We start from the raw sequence: 16885 nt of genomic DNA on the forward strand, positions 1-16885 counted from the left end.
AGCATACAGTGCTTGTTGCCTAAAAGTTGCCTAAAAAGAAATGGAGAGGACATAGGTACTGCACTGATGGTAAAGTCGAAGCAGGGTATAAGATGGTACACTACTGCTATGTATAGCAATTATAGGTCCATGGTATGATCCACAGTTAGCAAAGACTACACTTAGTTGCACTATATCACCAACCAGGTGTTATTCTGAAATGGCACAGGGATGTTTAATGTCCAGAACCTAAAGTAATTGACAAGAAACAGTAATATATGCTCCAGGGGTCCTGCTGTCCGTCAGCAATTAGGAATGTATCCTGACACGTATGTAGCATGTAGATAAACAACCAGGTCACCAGGGAGCATTTCACAGTCCCCATGGTAACCAGGATTTGTCCAGCACTGGGAAACTGTTTTGAATTAATCTCAGCTTAAAGAGAAACTCCAACCAAGAATTGAACTTTATCCCAATCAGTAGCTGATACCCCCTTTTACATGAGAAATAGAATGATTTTCACAAACAGACCATCAGGGGGCGCTGTGTGACTAATTTTGTGCTGAAACCCCTCCCACAAGAGGCTCTGAATACCGCGGTACTTTGGGCAAACTGCCACAATGTAACAATGTTCACAGACAGGAAATGGCTGTTTAAAGCTGTCTGTAACAGCCAGAGCAGCTAGAAACAGCTACATAACTTGCCCACAGTAACAATGTCACCATGTAATACATGTCAGAATGTGAATCTGGGAGAGGAAAGATTTTACAATGAGCAAACACTGACTAAATAATTTATACATAATTATTGTAAAAATGAAGCACTTTTTTTATTAAATTATTTTCACTGGAGTTCCTCTTTAAAGAGAATCTGTATTGTTAAAATCGCACAAAAGTAAACATACCAGTGCGTTAGGGGACATCTCCTATTCCCCTCTGTCACAATTTCGCCGCTCCCCGCCGCATTAAAAGTGGTTAAAAACCGTTTTAAAAAGTTTGTTTATAAACAAACAAAATGGCCACCACAACAGGAAGTAGGTTGATGTACAGTATGTCCACACATAGAAAATACATCCATACACAAGCAGGCTGTATACAGCCTTCCTTTTGAATCTCAAGAGATCATGTGTGTGTTTCTTCCCCCCCTGAGGGGGGAATGCATAGCAGAACCACAACACTGAAGAACTTGGCAGCCTTCCAGACACAGGCTGACAAGTCTGACAAGGGAAAGATACATTGATTTATTACAGAGACTGTGATAGTACAAAGTTCTGCAGTAAGCCAGAACACATTAGAATAGCTTTTGGAACTTGTAGGATGATAAAAAACAGGATGCAATTTTTGTTACGGAGTCTCTTTAATGTTTATCTGAAGTGACATGTAGCCTGATGATATAGGCCTGAGTTTATATAGTACCAGTCCCAATTAGAATATGCTAGCTTTTTTATACTGAAAGGGCTAATAAACCAGGGCTACAAATCACAGCCTCTGCAGTCCAATTGCACAGTTTTCCTTGATAACTAATAGAAGGACATAAAACATCTGTGTTGTTTTACAAGCACTTCTGATAGCAGGCCAAGGTTATTCTCTACTGGAGCTGAATATTTATTAAGCAAGACACTTCAAACGGTATCCCTTAAAAGCAAAATAAGAATATGGGACTCCAGGTAGGTCCTGTTTAGGATTAGGTCTATAAATACAATTGTTGATCTTGTCAGTTCATTTTCACTCCATGTTAAGAAAGAACTCTATGCGTAACTAGACGGAAGCAGCCCCTGTGACCGCAGAGGGACCCAGAGCTGTGGAGTGCCCTTAACTACTAACCTTCCCTGTTTTTGTGACTACACTTGTTACGGGTGTGAAGATCATGAGGCTACACTTGTTTTATTTAAAACAGGGGTGGAGGCGCCCAATGCATAAAAGATAGGCTAATAAGCTGTTAACCTTATAAACAGAGAGGTACTCTTACCTCTCTTAAAGCGGAACTGTAAATAGTTTTTTAACAGTGTTTCACTTACCTGGGGCTTCTGCAAGCCCCCAGCAGCCGTCCTGTCCCGCACCGGTCCTGCCCGAGCCTCCGTTCTCCCGCCGCTAGCTGCTTTTGGTTTCGCCGCCGGGCCACTGCGCCTGCGCGGCTCTGGCCACACGTATTCTTTCCTTGGCATCGACTTACAAGTCGAGGTACAGAACGGAGCGGCGGCGGGAGAGGCTTGGGCAGGACCAGCGCAGGACAGGGCGGCTGCTGGGGACTTGCAGAATCCCCAGGTAAGTGAAACACTGTGTTTAAAAAGTATTTACAGTTCCGCTTTAAAGAATTTGGACCAGTTTATTGAATAAGGTCTTTTATTCGAGCACATAAAATTGACAACGCGTTTTGCGGGTGCTTGCCCGCTTCCTCGAGTGAGTGAAAAAACAGGTGCCTTAACTGCTGTGACTGTGTAGCAAGCATGAACGCCTCACACTTGTTTAAGGATGCTAATGAGATGGGCACCAAGGCTGTGAAGGGCACCAAGGGGAGGCAAGGGAAGGGGTGGATGAAAGTTTTGCTGGGGGGCCCATAAATTGTAGCTACACTACTGACTCTCTGTATCACTTGTATATAAAAATATGCTCCTAATAAAGCCCCATCTAGTTGTAATGAATCTAAATCCCTGTCCATGAAGAGGCATTTCTCTGTATTTCTTCTGCTCTAGCTGCCAGGACAATGTGGTAAAATTCAAATGATCCCATTTTCTTTCTCAGCATGGTATAGCTTAGTGTTTAAGCCAGCAGGAAAAACGCAGCTTCTATAATGCAGCTGGGTTTTAAGGCTTCACTCAGGACACATATGCTGCCTTGTGCAGTAATGCTTTTTTTGTTGGAGTTATCGCATGATAATGAGTATGTTTTACTGATTCCAGGGTATTTCAATGGCAAAGTTCAGACATTCTACAATGAGGGATGCTGTATTGACATGCACTGCAGAAGTGAGAAGTGATCAATGATGTATTACAGAAGACTGAATTACCATATATACTCACATATAAGCTGACCCATGTATAAGCCGAGGTACCCACTTTCCCCCCAGAAACCAGGAAAAAGTGATTGACTTGCGTATATTCCCCCTCCCCAATATAGCCCCCTCCACAGTAGTCAGATGTTCCCCCAGTACAAGTCAGCTCCCCTCCCAATAGCCAGATGTGCCCCAGGATCATACAGCTGTGTCTTAAGAAGCCACTGGATGGCGTCATAGATATGAGACACAGCGATTGCCACACAGGAAGAATCCCCAATCATTGCACCTCCAGCATGTTACTTGCATGCTTTGCTCTACAAGCCAGGGGACACAGGTAGTCTTGAGCAGCACACTCTGCACACCATGTTGCAGTGGATGAAGGACACGGACACAGCAGGGCGCAAGCTGGTAAGAGCAGGATCACTATTACACAATCCTTACACTCCTCTGCCATTAATAAAACCTGCTCCACCATCTGTTTTGCTCCACTGACTTGCATACAAGCCTAGGGGGTAACTTTACAGCACATTTTTTTATGCTGAAAAATTAGGCTTATACGCAAGATATACAGTAAGCTTTATTGACAAATTATGAACAGTGCTTTACTGACATGCGGTGCTGGAGTGGGAAGTTAGTGACCAGAGACATGTTACAGAAGACTGAATGATGCTTATTGGCAAATTATTAACAGTGCTTTATTGACATGCAGTGGGAAGTTAGCGTGACCAGTGACATGTTGCAGAAGACTAAACGATACTTTATTGACAAATTATGAACAGTGCTTTATTGACATGCACTGCAATAGTCAGAAGTTAGAGTGACCAGTGATGTTATACAAGGCTGAGTCATGCTTTATTGACAAATTTTGACCAGTGCTTTATTCAGGACTGTTTCTTGGGCAGTTTGGGTGGGGCCATCGGCAAGTAGAAGTGGGGCACAGACAGAAGAACATAACCACTAGGCGGTAGGGAACCGGTGATGGGCGGTACAGCCAAATGGAAGAAGAAAGGAGAACACCAGCACGATCACCTTCCTTGACTCCTCCTGGGTGTCCTGCGGCTGCCTGCTTCCGACATCAAGTCATCATTACGTCACCACCGCATGATGACATCTGATGTCCTGTAGCGGTATTGCAGGCTGTCAGTGCGCGGTGCCCAAGGAGGCGTCGGCTTTCCCGGCTGTATTCGCCTGTGTGTCCCTGCTTCCTCCTGGATGAGCGGCTGGTCACTAGTAAATAGGCAGATCTACTTGTGACCTGTAGCTGTATGATTGTCCCTAAAGAGTAAGGGTTCACGAGTCCACGGGGTGGGGGGAAGGGGGTGCAATTTTTACACCCTCGCCCTGGGTGCAATTTAGCCTAGAAACTGCCCTGGCTTTATTGACATGCAGTGTAGAAGTCATTTTGTGGCTAGCACATGGAATACATGGGGTGTGCATAAAAACTCATGTTTGTATGTGTTTTACAGTTTGACTGAGGCCCAACTTGGTCTGGACTATTGTCCCTCAGCTTTATTTCTGAGTCATGTCTCTCTACTATATTCTCTTATTATAAAAAAATATCATATAAGTTTCATATAAAAGCTGTTCTCCAATTGCAAAAAGGGAAGAAGACACAGCCTTGGGTTAAATTTAGTCATATAACCAGTTCCCTGTTTTGTTTTTGTTTTAATCATCTTGCATTTCTTCTTTTAATGTCCGCAATCTAGAACATCTTGTATGAGTGTGTTTTCCTGTAAAGCGAAACTGCATCTAAAGGTGTGTTTTTTTTTCTTAAAGGGAACCTGAAGTGAGCGGTATATGGAAGCTGCCATATTTATTTCCTTTTTAACGATACCATTTGCCTGGCAGCCCAGCTGGTCTATTTGGCTGCAGTAGTGTCTCAATCACACCAGAAACAAGCATGCAGCTAAACTCTTCAGATCTGACAATAATGTCAGCAACACTCGATCTGCTTCATGCTGCGTGATTCTTTAGGATCTATGGCTAAAAGTATTAGAGGCAGAGGATCATCAAGACTGCCAGGCAACTGGTATTGCTTAACAGGAAATAAAAATGGCAGCCTGCATGTCCCTCTCACTCCTGGTGTCCAATTTCATGACATTAAAAAGTCAGCTCTGTTCCCCTCAGACCTGGAACATCTCTAAAAAAATGTTTTTACATTGAATACAAATCTGCCAAAATACCTTCATCTCAGTACGGGCAGACTTAGGAGCACCCGACTCACCAACAATCTGCATACAGTATATGAAGAGGCCGAAAATGCTACATTTTATTCACAAAGTACTCTTTAAAAATAATTTTTACAAATTCACAGAATTTTTTTTTTTTTCATTTTCGAAAAATAACATTTTGCTGCAGTACACTATAGAGTTTTGAGTTCTGCATATACGTTTTATGCATTTTTTAAGAAAATCTGTGATCCAGCTCTGGAGCCTCTGGAAGTTTGCATCTGCGCTCCTGTCTGCGATCGAGCGCAGCCACACTATGAAAGCTGTTTTACTAAATTAGCACATTACAAGAAGGGGAACCAGGTCAGAGGTGGCCCAGAGGGACACGGTGAAGGCAGAGGTGGCACAGAGGGGGACACTGAGGGTACAGAGAGACAGAGGTGACTCAGTGAGGGGGCAGAGGTACCACAGAGGGGGACATTGAAGGCACACGGAAACAGAGGGAAACACTGGAGGCACAGGGGGACACTGAGGGTACAGGGAGACAGAGGTGTCTCATTGGGGGGACAGAGGTAGCACAGAGGGGGACATTAAAGGCACACGGAAACAGAGGGAAACACTGGAGGCACAGGGGGACACTGAGGGTACAGGGAGACAGAGGTGTCTCATTGGGGGGACAGAGGTAGCACAGAGGGGGACATTAAAGGCACACGGAAACAGAGAGAAACACTGGAGGCACAGGGGGACACTGAGGGTACAGGGAGACAGAGGTGACTCAGTGAGGGGGCAGAGGTAGCACAGAGGAGGACATTGAAGCTACAGGGAAACAGAGGGGGACACTGGAGGCACAGGGAGACAGAGTTGAACAGAGGTGGCACATTGGGTGGACACTGGACCTACAGGGGGCATAGAGGAGATACAGGGGACATAGATGGCATAGTCTTTTTCTACTTATGGACAGATTCAGGTTAACAACGAGCCTACAGTTTCAACCTCGTTCATTAACCAGGGACTACATGTACTTCAGATTGTGCTTCTTTCTCCTCTTGTGGTCCTTACAAGCTTGCTTCTGCTCGCCCCAGGCACCTGGCTGTTTAGGTCACGCCTCCTCTCTTGATGGGAGGTTTAGTGGCAGCTTAGGTGGCAGTCTAAACCTAGAAGGTGCTACTTGTAGTAGTTACAGAGGCGCCAGCAGAATACAAATTAGTAGTCTATTAAAACCAAATAAAAAATTGGGGGACTGGGGTGGATCTGTCTCCCCAATATATATGACACAACCACCATATGTGGTATCCAGAAAAATATATATTTATAATCAGTACTCCACATAAAATTATGCAACGTGTTTCGCGGGTCCCAAGCCTGCTTCCTCAGGCAAATACAAGAGCAGGAGTAACTCCGAGGTTGTGCAGATAGGTGCAGCGCCTCTAGAAGGTGCTACAGCTGGCTGATACGTGCCACACCTCTGTGAGGGGGGAAAAGTATAAAGGAGCCAGCCTACAGTCATGTGACCTCAGGCTCTAAATAGGATGCAAGATATTTTACTATCATTATACATCTTCTGAAGTTGGTAAGAGTAAGGCATATTGCTTTCAGTTATTGCAGATTCACTTTAATTGTTCGGTTGATGAGCAGAAAGTCAAAAGACACTGTCCTCCAATGTGTACCTAGTTTATCCTTCATTAGAAGATCAGCACAAAGCACTACAGAGAAGAAGGAAGACACTATTCTCATAGCACAGCATTTGACATTCCTGGGGCAGGAAGTGAGGTGTAATGTGTGCTGTGGGGTTACAGACAGCAGTAGAAGTCTTCTAGAATTGAAGTGTAAGCCCTAGTACCTACCTTGGGGCTCTGTGGAAAGATTGGGCCAGCTGGGTGAACCAGTTAGACCTCCATTGTTAGTTCTCAAAGGCCTACTGGTTATCCAGGATTATTTTTATTAGTTTAAAGGGAAGGTCTGTGAGAACATGCGGAAAAGCCGCCGCGTGTGCTGACAGCAAGGCGGCTAATTCCGCGTCCAGGGCGGCGGTTTGCACACAGAGGCATGCGTCTGGTACTGGGAGTGAACGCGGAAAAGCCGCCGCATGTACTGATAGCGGGGCGGCTGGTTCAGCGTCCAGTGCGGCGGTTTGCACACAGAGGCATGCGTCTGGTACTGGGAGTGAACGCGGAAAAGCCGCCGCATGTACTGATAGCGGGGCGGCTGGTTCAGCGTCCAGTGCGGCGGTTTGCACGCAGCAGCATGCGGCTGGTGTGGCTGGGTCTGTTAGTTCCAGGGTGTAGAGACCACGGACCTCACACCCAAGACTAGGGAACTAGTCTTGGATGCGGTCTCAGAGCTAATGTTGGGTCATCCTGAGCCGAAATCTGTTGATGAGGCCATTTTGTTAGCAGTCAGGGTTGATCGTCGCCTACGTTATCAAAGACAGACTCGGGGTAGGAACAATATGAGATATGTTTCCTACGCCGCGCCTCCATCTGTTTCATCCCCAACCGTTTCACCTTCACCAAACCCAATGCAGATTGGTCGGTCGAAGTTGTCTCGGGTAGAGCAGAGGCGAGAAAAACTGAGCAGCTCTGTCTATACTGTGCAGAGGAGGGTCATAGAGTACAGAATTGTCCCAAGAAGTCGGGATACGCTGCCGCCTAGGTGTAGTCGGAGGTAATACCCTAGGCGCACAGTCGTTACCTCTAGATGATAAACGTTTGCTCCTCCCTTGTACTATATCTTGGAAGGATAAGACAGAGACTACTGAGGCCTTCATTGACTCTGGCTCAGCAGCCAATTTTATGGATTACGAATTTGCTAAGAAACTGGGGATTTCCATTTCCCCTTTGAAACAACGGATTCTGGTCACTGCAGTGGATGACTCTCCTCTGCAGAGTAAACACCCTCTATCTCAGACCCCAGAGTTAAGGGTTACGGTGGGGGTGTTACATAGAGAGAATTTACAGTTCCTGGTCTTGCGGATGACAACCTCCACGATCATTCTTGGTATGCCATGGTTACAACTTCACTCTCCTCAGATCAATTGGACTTCAGGTCAGCTAACGAGCTGGTCTACCCATTGTTATTGTCTAGCGAAGGTAACATTGGGTAAAACCAAGATTCACATGGAGGGGTTGCCAGACCAGTGTTCAGAATTTGCGGACGTGTTTTGTCCCAAGTCAGCAGATAAACTTCCTCCACATCGTCCTTTTGATTGTCCCATTGATCTCAGGTCTGGTTGTATGCCCCCTAGAGGTCATCTCTATAATTTATCTGGGCCAGAGAAATTAGCCATGCAAGAATACATCCGAGAAAATTTAGCTAAAGGCTTTATTCGTCCCTCTCGGTCACCAGCAGGGGCAGGATTCTTTTTTGTGAAAAAGAAGGATGGAGGGCTCCGTCCATGCATTGATTATCGGGGCTTGAATAAAATTACAGTAAAAAATCGTTATCCTCTGCCCTTAATAGACGATTTGTTTACCCAAGTCACCAATGCTAAGATTTTCTCGAAGCTGGATTTAAGGGGTGCATACAACCTTGTGCGTATCAGGGACGGTGATGAATGGAAGACAGCCTTTAACACACCCGACGGGCATTACGAGTACCTGGTGATGCCCTTCGGGTTGTGTAACGCTCCGGCCGTCTTCCAAGAGCTCTTCCTACTTCAGCCTGAGACTCCACCCCTTGGAAGATCTCAGGCTGCTGGAGGGTTCTCGTTCTTCTCTAAAGAGCAGTATTGTCCATACTGTCAAGGATCACCTGCTCATCAGGTGGATTACTCAAAGTAAATACAGTTGCACCAAACACTCACGTTATATACAGGTGTCCAGAGGTTAGTACTATATCTGTATTATTGGTGATTCTGCAGATCATCAATAATCGGTATATATCTGTATTCTTGGTGATACTGCAGATCACCAATAATCAGATTCTCTCTGTGTGCTGACACCGATCGTTACAAGGTCCAAGCAAAATAAAAAAATGAGTTTCACTTACCTGGGGCTTCTACCAGCCCCATGCAGCCATCCTGTGCCCTCGTAGTCACTCACTGCTGCTCCAGTCCCCCACTGGCAGCATGCCGACCTCGGAGGTCAGCGGGCCGCATTGCGTACATTTTTACGCATTTACGCTAATGCAGAAACATGAACACATACATTTTTACGCGTTAGTGGTTTAATGCGTACATTTTTATGCATTGATCCACTAACACGTAAACATCGATGTGTTAATGTCCCTGCACTAGCTGGAATGCGTAAAAATGTACGCAATGCGGCCCGCCGACCTCCGAGGTCGGCATGCTGCCAGTGGGGGACTGGAGCAGCACTGAGTGACTACGAGGGTACAGGATGGCTGCATGGGGCTGGTAGAAGCCCCAGGTAAGTGAAACTCATTTTTTTATTTTGCTTGGATCTTCCCTTTAAGTAACAACAAAATACAAAACACATAAAATAAACTAGAGTGACCAGACGTCCCGGATTGCCCGGGACGCGCCCCGGATTCGGGGTCTGCTGTCCCAGGCAGCATGAGGTCCCGGGAAACGTCCCGCTTTCAGCAGCGGGACGTCCCGACCTCGGGACTCTGGCCACTCTATACTCATGAACTGGCAGCGGCGTCTATAGACGCCGTGCCAGTTCATTGCCCACAGCCCCGCTCCAGCCTAACTGTCTTCCGGTGTTCCGACACCGGCAGGCGAGCAGGGCTACGGCAAGATGGCTGCCAGAGCCCTGTACTGGAGACTATTTGTGTCTCCAGTACAGGGTTTTGGGCGCCATCTTGCCGTAGCCCTGTCAGCGTGGGAGAGAAGATCAGCAGCAAGATGGTCCCGGGAGCAGCGCGCCAGAGGCCGGAGACTTCTGCCAGGTGAGAAAATGCTTTCTTTTCCAGGTGAAATGTTTGCCCGCATTGCGTTTTTCTTTCCAGGTGAAATGTTTGCCCGCATTGCGTTTCTTTTCTGGTGAAATGTTTGCCCGCATTGCGTTTCTTTTCCAGGTGAAATGTTTGCCCGCATTGCGTTTTTTTTTCCAGGTGAAATGTTTGCCCGCATTGCGTTTCTTTTCTGGTGAAATGTTTGCCCGCATTGCGTTTCTTTTCCAGGTGAAATGTTTGCCCGCATTGCGTTTTTTTTTTCCAGGTGAAATGTTTGCCCGCATTGCGTTTCTTTTCCAGGTGAAATGTTTGCCCACATTGCGTTTTTTTTTCCAGGTGAAATGTTTGCCCGCATTGCGTTTCTTTTCTGGTGAAATGTTTGCCCGCATTGCGTTTCTTTTCCAGGTGAAATGTTTGCCCGCATTGCGTTTCTTTTCCAGGTGAAATGTTTGCCCGCATTGCGTTTCTTTTCTGGTGAAATGTTTGCCCGCATTGCGTTTATTTTGTACTGACATGTTGGCCGCATTGCGTTTATTTTGTACTGACATGTTTGCCCGCATTGCGTTTATTTTGTACTGACATGTTGTCCGCATTGCGTTTATTTTCTGGTGAAATGTTTGCCCGCATTGCGTTTATTTTCTGGTGAAATGTTTGCCCGCATTGCGTTTATTTTCTGGTGAAATGTTTGCCTGCATTGCGTTTATTTTCTGGTGAAATGTTTGCCCGCATTGCGTTAATTTTCTGGTGAAATGTTTGCCCGCATTGCGTTTATTTTGTACTGACATGTTGCCCGCATTGCGTTTATTTTGTACTGACATGTTGCCCGCATTGCGTTTATTTTGTACTGACATGTTTGCCCGCATTGCGTTTATTTTGTACTGACATGTTTGCCCGCATTGCGTTTATTTTGTACTGACATGTTGCCCGCATTGCATTTATTTTATACTGACATGTTGCCCGCATTGCGTTTATTTTCTGGTGTCCGGGGTAACTGTTACTGCATTTATTATTTAATGGTCATAGATGGCTATGTTTGCTGCTTTGTGGTTACGGTATACTATTAGCATCACACAGTTTCTGCACACCCATGATGCAAAGTCTCGTTTGTCTTATGCCTCGCTGTTACATCATTACGTTAGCTCCGCCCATACAATGTCATGGCCACGCCCATTTTTCGCCACGACGCTGCGCGCTCCTCAGTCCTCCCCACTTTTCGCCGCAGCGCGCTACACGCCCCCCCCCCCCCGCGCCCCCTCTCCTCGTCCCAAGTTGGACCCACAAAAATCTGGTCACTCTAAATAAACCCACCTCATCCAGTCAAGTCATGTGAATGATAAAAGTGTCGCGTAAGACTCATACAAATAAAATTGCAATATACCGAAATTACATCTGTATAGTCATATGTAACAGTATTTGCATGAGAGAAAAAAAAGGGGGGTGCTCTTAGCTTAGCTTACCACTAAGCTATTTAAATGGGTTCCATGGTACAGGAAATGATGTCAGAAGGGAGGGCTGCTGTAAAACTGTGTTTCCTTACTTGTTTTGTTCCTTTTTTGTAGGGTGGTGAGGAGGGAAGGGTATCAGAGAAAACCTCTGACTGAAAATAAAAAAGCTACACAAATCTGAAGTTACTGGAACAAATATAGTAGCATGCAGTCGATTATTCATAATACCCACTTTTACATTAAATATCCTGGTTTTAGCATCAGAAACACTTCCAATAGATATATATTAATGTATATTGGTATGTAGCCCCACCCTCCCACTGATGCTTAGCCTTGTCTGTTTTTAATGCAAAATTGTCCCTCCGGAGTATTTTTGGAGACCAGAAATATTTTCTACTGGCTTTAGAGCTCTCAGTAAACGAACATTCTGCGGTAATGCACCTGCCAGTACTAAAGCTGTTTCTGTCTGCAATAAATTTCAGAATGTAAATCTGAGTGAGGAAAGTTTTACTTTGTCAAACACTGGCTAAATAATTTTTAAATGCATATTGTAAAAATAAGCAATTTTATACATTGGCCTCAATTCACTAAGCTTATCTCCTGGCTTTAATAACTCTTCTAGAGTTGTTACCATGGTGATAAGGCATGTAGTATTCAGGAAACATTTTACCTCAGGCAAACCTAAAGTTAACTCTTCTGTCTTTAAGTTAACTCTTTAATCCTTAAAATAACTCCAGAGTTAAAGACAGGCTGTTCATTAACTGCGTGTAAAAATAACTACAGAGGAGGTAACTTAACTACACAGGAGGTAGATTAACTACAGAAGAGGTAACGTAAGGAATGAAGAGATAAGATAACTCTCTTACTAGTGGAGGTAAGTTTTCTCTTGCCTTATTATCTCCAGCATGATCTTAGTGAATTGCGGCCATTGGCCTCAATTCACTAAGATCATGCTGGAGATAATAAGGCAAGATAAAACGTACCACCACACAGTGAGAGAGTTATCTTATCTCTCCATTCCTTAAGTTACCTCCTCTGTAGTTAATTTACCTCCTCTGTAGTTAATTTACCTCCTCTGTAGTTATTTTCACACGCAGTTAATTAACAGCCTGTCTTTAACTGTGGAGTTATTTTAAGGATTGAAGAGTTAACTTAAAGACAGAAGAGTTAACTTTAGGTTTGCCTGAGGTAAAGGGCTCGATTCACAAAGCGGTGATAACTCAGTTATCACGCCTAAAAGACTTTAGGCGTGATAACCTTTGCACCACTGAGTTATCACCGATTTTTGCTCTAACTCGCGCGAAGTTTCCGCGCGTACGCGCGTACATGCGCGCGCAAAGTCCCATAGGGCTTAATGGGAGCTTCGCGCGAAGCGGGGGCCGCTGCGCGCGCGCGTGCGCGGTTGCACGCGCAAAACTTTGCGCGCGGAAAATTCGCGCGAGTTGCTTCTTATCATGCCTAAAGTGAGTTTAGGCGTGATAAGGGGCTTTTCACTGGCGTGCAAACACTTTGCACCGCTTTGTGAATCAAGCCCAAAATGTTTCCTGAATAGGACATGCCTCATCACTATGGTGACCACTCTAGAAACGTTATTAAAGACAGGAGATAAGCTTAGTGAATTGAGGCCATTATGTTAGTTTGAATACAGTACCTCTTTAACTCTCTCCAAAGCAAACAAACTACCGGGTATATAGATATATCTAGAGAGCTATACTGTATAACGTTTTGATTAGCGTTCTACTCAAATACATCAAGTGCCGCGATTAAATTATTGATATTGTTGTAGTTTTTATTTGATCACATTTAACATGAGCCTCTGACTTTGAAATCTTAGCAGCATCAGTCCTTCCTTTCTGCCAGTCCGGTTTATGAGGCTTTGTCATCTCATCAGCAGGCTCCCTGTATCCACTCATGATTTATATGTCACTCTATCTGTTGTCTGTTGACAATAAATTTGTCTGCCTGGCTTCAGGCCTTTTCCAGCCCTGTCTAAGCTGCAAGATAAAAGCAATACGCTTTATAGCAGCCATATCGCACCACAGCAGGATACTGGTAAAAATGACCCTTTAAGCATCCTTAGAAAAATATTACTTAAAGGGTAAGTTCACCCAAATCCAATTACTTCATTTTGGGTGAAGGATGGAAAATTGAAATTCCACTTTGATATCCTAGAGTAGCACTCTACTACTGCAGCTGTGATATCACGCGTCCTTTGTGGTTTCCCATGATACATCACTCCCAAATACAGGTAGTCCTCGATTTGCGAACACCCGAGTTATAAATGACTTGCAGGTACAAAAATTTTTAATTTTATTCCGTGGGAGCAAGTAAATATTTTTTATTTCAAAACAACCTTTAACTAATCCCCAAAAAAATGGTTCTTAAAGGGGACCTGAACTATTGCACAGGACAGAAGGGAAACCTAGAGAAATGCACCCTGGTTGTATTTAGAGAGTTTAGCCTGTCTAATCCCCCTCATCTGTGACTAATCACCACCATAATTTGATCTCTCAGATGTGTCAGCTCAGGAATTTCCTCTGCCATGGCAGAGCAGCAAATTTGTAGACACAGCATGTTAATAATACGTCTGCTTCCATGAAAGCAGGAAGTAGACACACTACAGATTGATTGCAGGATTTGTATCATCTGTAACAAAGAAATGTTTTTCTTTAAAGGTCATTATGCTGTTGCAAATCTTTTTACAGCAGAAAGTTCTGAGTTCGAGTCTGCTTTAAACCGGTAAAATAACATTTTGCTGCAGTACACTGAAGGCACTGATATAACATCCTAAACTGCCCTTCCTAACAAGCAGGCCTGTGGAGTTGGAGTCTAGAAGTCGGAGTTGGAGCATTTTTTGGGTACCTGGAGTCGGAGTCGGTGGTTTCATAAACTGAGGAGTCAGAGTTGGAGTCAGATGATTTTTGTACCCACTTCGTAGCCGTACAAGGGCTGTGGAGTAGGAGTTGGAGCAATTTTGGGTATCTGGAGTTGGAGTCGGTTTCATAAACTGAGGAGTCGGATGATTTTTGTACTGACTCCACAGCCCTGCTAACAAGTGTAGGTAATAATTAGTGTGTTAATGTCTCCAATGGTCGCTGGTTGTAGGACTATCTTTTTTACTATAGGGATATCATGATTTGGTCGTAGCTGCCTGTATGATACTGGCATTTTGCTGCATTATGGCTATAATGTATTTTATCCTTAAATCTATTGAAATTACAAAATATGTTGTTTCTTCTTATTTCTCAAGGAAATGCCCTGAACTATCAAGAACTGCTGCAGTGAGAGTATTAAAACATATCCTTTGTGGTGCAAGAACCTTTAAACCAGTGGGGCAACTTCAGTTTGGTGCAAAGTTCTACACCCAGATTTCCCTCCTTGGGTTGTCCTCATGTGAGCTGGACAGATGGAGTCCCTTGGTAAGTCCACCACTTGGCTGCGGGACGAGCTGGACTCTCCTGTTCAGAATGTTCGGATACTGGACTGTCGTAGCCGGGAGCTCTATGACTCCTCACACGTCGATAAAGCTCTCCATGTGGCGCTGCCGGGCCTAATGCTTCGAAGGCTGCGGAAAGGAAATCTTACTGCCCATTCCCTACTCCCCGGATCCCCTCCAGCATCAAGAGAAGTGGCTCTGTTGTATGATGAGTGCACTGCCACCCTCCCAACACGTGGTGGGGTCCAATCAGAAGAACAGGAGTCGATTCTTGTGACTTTGCTCCACAAGCTTCGGAAAGAAGGATGCCAAGCCTACTACTTGCAAGGTAGGCAGTGACTGCGTGAAAACATTTAGAAAGTCCTTAATAAAAGTTAAAATTAAAGTATTGCATAATTATACTTTGGAATGGTGATTTTTGCCACCCAATTACCAACTACTGTATGTATTGGACCAAAGACTTTAATTTAAGGGACTTTCTTCATGCGGTGTCAGTTGAAGATTATGGAGACAGGCGAATATTAAGTGTTAATTTTATTTACTTATATGTCTCGGATTCTCTTATCTCATCTTTGATGGCCCAGGTTCCAAAATAGAGATCATTAGGTTCGAAGATCTTTAATTGGGAGAACAGATGCCTGGGTGACTGCACAAAGTTCACAGCGAGTCAGTTGGGATGCACCTGCGGCACATAGCAACGGATTGCGATACTGTCAGCTCACAGCAACACATGCATCCCATCGCATGGGGTATCTTATTGCCAGGCATTTCAAAAGTGGACACCACATAGACTATAAAACAGGGGTCTCAAACTCAATTTACCTGGGGGGCCGCAGGAGGCAAAGTCAGGATGAGGCTGGGCCACATAAGGAATTTCACAATCGCGGCGCATCGCCGGCTCTGCCGGCCCCTCTCACTCTTCCTTCACAGAGAGGGGCGGGGAGAGGCGGCGATCCGTGCAGCGATTGACATCTGGAGGGGCAGAGCTGAAGCTGAAAGCTCTGCCCCTTCCAGGAAATGCTGGCGGATTGCCCCCCTGGGCGATTTGGGGGCTCTGCAGCCCTCGTTTAGCGGCGGGGATGTGGCTGATTACTTGGGAGCACTGAAGCGAACTATAAGGAAGCTTTTGCCGGCGAGGGCCACAAAATATTGTATCGAGGGCCGCAAATGACCCGCGGGCCGCAAGTTTGAGACCCCTGCTATAAGACATAGACCAGTACTACACAGCTCGGTAAGCATTACTACAATGGAATGAGATACTCCACTGAGTCTGCGCGACAGTGTGAATACGCCAATTGTGGAATCATTGCAGCATGTTGCTATGCAGTTAAAGATTCTGTTATACCGCAAAACACTCATAGGGCTTGATTCACAAAGCGGTGCTAACCCAGTTAGAGACTTTAGGCGTGATAACCATTGCACCACGCTGGTGAAAAGCCAGTTTAGGCGTGATAAGTTTAGGCATGATAAGTTAAGGCGTGATAAGTTTAGGCGTGATAAGTTTAGATAAGTTTAGATCGCGCACAAAGTCCTGCGCGCAAAGCAGCGCCATTAAACTCTGCAAAGTGCACCAGACTTTGCTAGCGCAAAACTTTTGATCAGCTGTGCCCTGCGGTGCTAACCCAGTTGGTGCTTAAACTTATCACGCCTAAACTTATCACACCTAAACTTATCATGCCTTAATTTATCACGCCTAAACTGAGTTTAGGCGTGATAAGAGACATTTCACCAGCGTGCTCACTGTTAGCACCGCTTTGTGAATCAAGCCCACAGTGTTAACACTCCATAGCCTTCTTCCTATGCTCCACCCATTCTTGCTACACTGGTACATTTACCTTTGTGGTTGGATGTGCTTGATTTAGCAGACCCAGGCGTGTAAATACAAATCACGGGACCCCCAGCAAAACCTTTGATGCCCCTCCCCATGTCTACACCCCTTTCCTTGCCTCCCCATGGTGACCTTATCAGCCTGGGGGCCCATCTTGCAAGTGTGGGCATCAAAATCT

The 16885-nt window shown here is 45.1% G+C and overlaps 1 protein-coding gene across 7 annotated transcripts in view; it reads left to right on the forward strand.

Annotated features, from left to right (window-relative positions):
• Positions 1 to 16885, forward strand: part of DUSP9 (dual specificity phosphatase 9) — a 264483-nt gene that overhangs the window by 191332 nt on the left and 56266 nt on the right. For all 7 annotated transcript variants that reach the window (XM_068249772.1, XM_068249777.1, XM_068249774.1 and 4 more), the window contains one exon: positions 14694 to 15207. In XM_068249772.1, coding sequence (XP_068105873.1) covers positions 14850 to 15207 — 358 coding nt within the window. In that variant the 5' untranslated portion in view covers positions 14694 to 14849. The remainder of the gene's footprint in view (positions 1 to 14693; positions 15208 to 16885) is intronic.

This window comes from Hyperolius riggenbachi, chromosome 8 (genome assembly GCF_040937935.1).
Source record: "Hyperolius riggenbachi isolate aHypRig1 chromosome 8, aHypRig1.pri, whole genome shotgun sequence".
In the NCBI taxonomy this organism is placed as follows: domain Eukaryota; kingdom Metazoa; phylum Chordata; class Amphibia; order Anura; family Hyperoliidae; genus Hyperolius; species Hyperolius riggenbachi.